This window comes from Trifolium pratense, linkage group LG7, assembly GCF_020283565.1.
Source record: "Trifolium pratense cultivar HEN17-A07 linkage group LG7, ARS_RC_1.1, whole genome shotgun sequence".
Lineage (NCBI taxonomy): Eukaryota > Viridiplantae > Streptophyta > Magnoliopsida > Fabales > Fabaceae > Trifolium > Trifolium pratense.
This window is the reverse complement of record NC_060065.1, coordinates 18237614-18244401: the sequence shown is the minus strand read 5'-3', so window position 1 is coordinate 18244401 and position 6788 is coordinate 18237614. Positions and strand designations below refer to the sequence as shown.

General features: G+C 27.8%; 1 protein-coding gene across 1 annotated transcript; it reads left to right on the top strand.

Annotated features, from left to right (window-relative positions):
• Nucleotides 1–1589: 1589 nt before the first annotated feature.
• LOC123894596 lies at nucleotides 1590–2185 on the top strand. Its single transcript, XM_045944629.1, has one exon. The coding sequence runs from the start codon at nucleotides 1647–1649 to the stop codon at nucleotides 2010–2012; it is 366 nt and encodes a 121-aa protein (XP_045800585.1). The 5' UTR covers nucleotides 1590–1646; the 3' UTR covers nucleotides 2013–2185.
• Nucleotides 2186–6788: the final 4603 nt, after the last annotated feature.

The window sequence follows — 6788 nt, the reverse complement described above, 5'->3', positions numbered from 1 at the left end:
ATCGATGACAACTCTTCATAAGACCATCTTTAATGGTGGATATTTATTTTTTTAAGTATTAGTACTTAATATGTACTCCCATTAGAGCAAAACACAAAGAGTACTTAATAGGTACTGGTTCTATAATAAGAAGTGATATCTATTTTGTTTTTGTGGATCCCATTTATAATGATGTATAATTATTGGTGGAATGGAATGTGTTATTGGTGTGACCAATTTAGAACTTTTTAAGATATTTGGGTTGGAGGGATTGAATACTTATTAAGTACTATTATTAAAAAATTATAAATAAGTGATGTGTATACGTGTGGTCCAGTTAAGTACTCAAAAATGAATATCTCCATTGTGGATGCTCTAAGATTTTAATACTAGGGCATGAAAAAGACGGCATATCCTAAAATGGATGTAGTAGGTGCATCAGTCGGTCGGAAAATTACCAAACGGATAAAAATCACAACTATTTAATTTTGACTCAATTTCGACCATATATATCTTCGGTTTATTTGGGTGTCGGGTCGTACAGGTGGCAGGTTGAACAGACCAGTTACTACGAGTTAGATTGAAACTTTGTTTACATCTAAAACTCCTCAATTATTCAAAAATCCCTAATTTTCGAATAGTTCAATACTTCGTACACAATACAACAAAAGATAGATAAACTAAATTAAAAAACAAAGAGGGTGAGAAGTAGTTACTTTGTTTCTAATTTTGTTTTTTCCATATAAAATTAATTATATGTCTTGTGTGAGTTGCGTCATTTGTCAAAATTACTTAAAAATACACGCGCATATATAAGGTCAAAAAGATTTTTTCTAATTAACCCTTACATCAATTGAAGATATATCTTTATCAAAAAAAATTTGAAGATATATGCCCTATGCTGACATTACACCAATTAAATTTAGTTATATGTGTCCATGTTAAACATAAATAATTTTTTACCAAAAAATAATTTTAACTACTTTAATTTTTAAATAATTATATTTTAAATTACTACTTTTTATTAATTATATTTTAGGTTACAAATATTCTTATTATATCTAAAAAAACACTTGTGAAATTACAAACAAACAGCTATTGAGTCAACAAAAGACATGAATATATATCCTTTGTCAAGAAATAGAAATGAATATCCATATTGCAATATGCATGCATCACCAACAAAAAATATCACATAGGTTTACTGTCTTTCTAAAATTTATACATTCATTAAAATATAACCGCCAAAGTTCATGATCATGATCTTGTTCCAGTCGTACATGGCTGCGCACGTGCCAGAATTTATTCAATGAAGACAAAAAATCATTATTTTAAGCGGTTCACAAATTATTATGTTATGCATATTTTGCTAGCTTACTTACGGGTCACATACTCAATTTCCCATTTTCCTATAGTTTAATATTTCTCCTAATATTTTCCATATTTTTCCTTAGTCAATTACCTCCTTTACTAACCATCCTTTTTTTCAAACCATTGTCACTTTCCATATGGCATGAAGCACACACATTTGACCAAAATTACTCATTCAACTTTAGCTTATATATAAAGGCTTTGCAACTTGATCATTTTATATCTTATCCACTATTGCATTCTACTTATTAGACCAACAAAAAATACACACAAACACATAAATACCCTATAGGGTCATGATGATGAAGAACAAAAGGATAAGCAAAAGGGACAAAAAAGATATCAAAGTTACATATATTTCAAGTCCAGTGAAGGTGAAGACTAATGCTTCAAATTTTAGAGCACTTGTGCAAGAGTTAACTGGTCAAGATTCTAACGTTGCTGAAATTACTACTATGCCCCTGGAAGAAAAAGATTGTGTTGATGAAAGAGTGATGAACAAGGGTGCTTCAACTCATCAACAATGGAAGGTTGATGATCATTTGTCTCATCAAGACACCTTTTTGAAGGCTGATTATAGTGAGTTTCTTTCAAGACAATCCTTTGTGGAGCCATTAAGTGAACATCTTCCATATGATTTGTTGAGCTTTAATATGTCCTAGGCTTTTACTATAATTTTAGCATTTTAATTTTTATATTTTTTTGGGGGGGTTAAAATCATAGTACTTCTATTATTCTATATATTATATATATTTGCTTTATCTATGTTTTTAGTAGTTGTTACCTAACTCACTATTAATCATTGAAATATAGCACTACTTAGATTTTATTTATTGAACATTAATTTGAGTTGTTTATAAATTGTTGATTCAATAACTAAATTTGAGCTATTTATTTGATCTTAATAACTTGATGGATAATTTTTGTATGGTAAAATTCTTATCAAATGAGAAAAAATGTCGTCACAACATGACCGATTGCAATATTTGTCCTACTTTGAATTATGCCCCATAGACCATTTTGCATCTTCTAGAAATTTGAAGACATTAAATATTTTTTGAATGAAATTATTGATCCCATGGAGTATTCAGTATTGGTTTCTAATTAATTAATTTGGGGAAGAAGAAACAACATTGGAAAATTTACTTTGGAGGGGAGATTTATGAAATTTGGAAAATTAGAAATCAATTGGTCTTTGCCCATTGCCCAATAGTGCATTAATTAGTAGACCAGTCGGATTTGATTTTGATGTACAAGTTCAATTTATTTCCAACTAGTATTCGGAACCGTGCTAAACACGGGTAAAAATACGAATAAAAGTGTGCGTGTGTATATTTCTTAATTATAAAGTCAAGTTCTATCATAGATATAGATTTAGATCCTCTGTTTTAATCGATTCTCTCCACTCTCTCATTCACTAATAATTCGTGTCTATTTCTCCTCCTGCACTTATATCCTTGAATGAGGTAGAATGATGGAACAATATTTGCAGATATGATTTTTCTTGAACATAATTTTAATACAAACACAAACCGTTCAAGAGAAACAAGTTATAGAGAATTATTGAGTAACTGTAAAAAAAAACAATAAAAAAACCAAAAAGAGGATTATTGAATTACTATATCAACATCTACAAAAAAAAGTTGAGTGGTTATTAATAGCTAGATTCAAGGCTATGGCATGGGCAAGAAAATAGATTAGAATTGTAGTGAAGTGTACAACATGAGATATCCACATTGTTGTTAACAATACAACAATATGCACAAATACATAATCAGAGAAATATAACACTTTAGTTTTTAGCCAAAAATAACATTATTTATTATTCAATTACTATGATATAAAAGCTTTTTCATTCTACAAAGAAGTTTTGAGTGGATTTTAATTGGTAAAAAGATTAACAATAACAAAATGTTTTGTAATCTTTATCCTAGATTCTTCAATCGTGTATTGCCTAATGACCCATTTATTACACAATCATAAAAGACACTATTTCAACATATTTGACCATTATCTCTCAGCACATGGTTTTATTACAATTCAAATTTGAAACTGCAGTTTGATCAGAACCAAGCATTATAGCAAAGAAGAAGACACGATTTTGTAAAATTGTAAATTTTAAAGTGACTATTCATTTAGGATTCCAAAGCAAAAATGTGAAAGTTTAACAAAGAGTTGAACTTTGTTTTTGGGGAGCTTAGCTGGTTAGAGCAAAGTATTGAAAATCATTCGTGGTTTGATTCTACTCTGAGTGAATAAGTTCCAAAAAAGACGAGATGCTAATAAAATTACTCGATGGAGACTGACTCACTTTCTACAAGTTACTTTCCTTTCTTTAACTTTAATAAATTATCTATTGTTTTCAATAAGTTAATTTACTAGAATTTTTGTTTAAGATTTTTCTATTATTATGGATTGTATAAGAGATCAAGAACCTGATTATATTTTAGTTTGTTAAGAAAACCAATCTTACTATCTATTAGTATCATGATTAAATGAATTTAGTTGGTATGCATAGGCCAATTACACATTATTAGAAGAGGCTGTTTAATTAAAAATAATACTTCATTCGTTCCAAAATATAAGAACTCATTGACCATTTGCATATATGTCAATACATAATTTTGATTACGAGTATATAATGATGTAGTGTGTGTTTTTTAAAAAAATAATAAATAAATAAAAGATTTTTGTGTTCTCAAAATCGAATTAAGATTAACTATCTAGGGATTTGAAGACATGAAAGATATTTTGAATGAAGTTATTGATCCCATTGAGTATAAAAAAATAGGATAGAGAAACATAACTCAGATGATTTTAAAATGAGGGATTAATTTTGTGAATGAGTAAAAATATAAGGATCAAAATTATAATTAATTAAGCCTAAAATTAACTATGGATTTTTCTTCCTTGAGCAAGCTCTTTAAAATGGATTTCAAAGTTGTCGTGGATATGTTTATCAGGCAAGGTTCTACATCTAATCTCTTCTTCGATTGAATAACACACCCTTACAGAGAAGCTAATTATTATGTGAATTTATTGCCTAATTTGAGTCATTTTTTTCCTTTAGAAGGTGTCACATTTGATGTAAGAGGATGTCTTGTTATCATTCTTGCATAAACAAGTGGTTAGAAATTTGATCCTTAAGTTTTACATATGAAAATAGTATTTGGTTGGAATTAGAGAATTTATCTTATGTTATGTGTTCTACATATCAATAACAATATAAAAAAGTTGATGTCCCTGGTAAAATAAAAAATGCCATTGCCTAAGAATCTGCCACATGTCCAAATGAAGGGTATTTTATGTCCAAAAAATTGCTAACTGAACCAGATTAGTGTGTAACTGAGTCATATGACTCACTAACTAAGCCATATTTCCACTTTGTGAGAAAAAAACCAACTTTCTCCCAAGCCATGGTTGAAATATAACTGAACCAATTGAAAATCAAATACCAACTTTATGTCAAATCAAACATTTTTTGAAATAAAGGACAAAACTTCCTTTTGATCAAAACACTTTTCCCACTTTTGAACTTTCATTAACACAACTTTATGACAACATACAAGTTGATATATCACTCCTCTCTCATCAAAGTGGAGACAAACTTTCAAATTCAAAATTCAAATCAAACAAGTTGATATATCACTCCTCTCTCATCATTCTTTCTTCTACCTTTAACTCTTCACTCTCTTTTTCTTATTCATATTTTGTGATATTCTTCATTCTACTAATACCCATTTTTTTGTGTTTTGTAGTAAAAATAAAAGGTATTCATCTCCATCTAACAACAACAAGAATATACTCATCTCAATCCAACAACAACATGGGCATGCAAATTAATCTGATTTTTCTTTTTCATTATTTTTTCTTTCATATTATGTTTATGATTTTTTTTTTCCATTAATTTCATGACAGCCAAATAAGTTCATTTCTATCCAATGACAACAACACGGGTATGGATATGAAACTCAATTTTCTTCATTCTTTTTTCTATCATATCATGTTTATGATTTTTTTTTTCTTGAACTTCATCACAGCCGAATAAATATCTGAAGATCAAACTCATGTATGAAGGTATGAAAATTAAACTCATATTTGTTATCTTCCAACTGATAAAAATTTCTATGTTAAAAAAAATTTATATGTTCTCACAACTCATAAAAATATTCTCTACTTTTATTAATAAATAAATGTGATGTTTCAAAAATAAAACAAAGAACAATGTCCTTAAGGAAAAAAACAAAGAACAATTTGATTTTAAACATTCTTTAGGTAGACTAAAAAATCTGTCTCATTCATTAAAAGAACAAGAGTTTAAGAGTGCAATTTTTTTTTTTACTAAAGTTTAAGAGTGAAGATAAAATAACAAAGAGATGGCAAAACAAGATCTTTCATTTTTTTTCTATGTTTTGAGATATGGCAAAACACGATATGTACTAACAATCTTGTATTTCTTTTCAGAATGCATACCAAAAATGAACACGGGAAACAAAACACTACCAAAAAATAAAACTGGAAAACAAAGCACATACCAAGAAATCGGAAGAACTTGAATCTGGTAACATTTTTGAGTGATTATATAACAGGTATACGATACTTTTATTGTACTATTTTCTATCACATACTTTTAACATTCATGTTATTTTATTGTACTATTTTCTATAGCATACTTTTATTTTTTATTGTACTATTTTCTATAGTAAAAATAATTAGATCTAAAAAGAAGGAATCATATACTGAGTAAAATGTAAAAACATAAATGGAGAGAGAAAGTGAGACATGGGTTACAGTGATGTATCAGATGCAATAAACTTTTTTATTTTGTGGGTCTCAATTAACATACAACTGCATACATCTGTAACTTCAATTTAATATAATATCGGTAGTACTGCACAGTAGAGGGGTGCAGGTAGCGGTACAAAATAAGAAATATCATGATTTTTGTTTAAATTAAAATTAGAATTAATGATAGAATTAAAGAAAAAGCAGAAGAAGCATAATAGATAAAATAATTATTCTAAAAATATCTCAAACCGGATAAAAGAAAGAAAAAAAAAGATGAGTAAAAGTAAACAAATTTAAATAAAAAAGAGCAATTAACATTAAAGAAGAGGAATAAGAATATAAACAGATCCAAAAAGAAACAAGTCAATAATAAGAAAATATATTTCATTTCAGAAATTTTTGTAGGATCTAAAATCTAAAAGGAAAATATAAAAAAAATACAACCACAAAGTTTTGCAAATTTTTTTTATATATCCGAAAAAATGAAAAATAAAATAAATGATCTATTATGATTTAAAATTATGAAAAATATAAGCAGATCAAGTACCAATATTGATCTAGAAACATATGCATAAACTACTAAAATACTAGAACTAATATTTTTTTATTTTTTTTGTCTCTAATATTGTTGATGCATGTATGACAGGAGA

What these genes read in the sequence shown, in the direction of transcription:
- LOC123894596 (XM_045944629.1), top strand. Translation starts at nt 1,647, where the DNA reads ATGATGATGAAGAACAAAAGGATAAGCAAAAGGGACAAAAAAGATATC.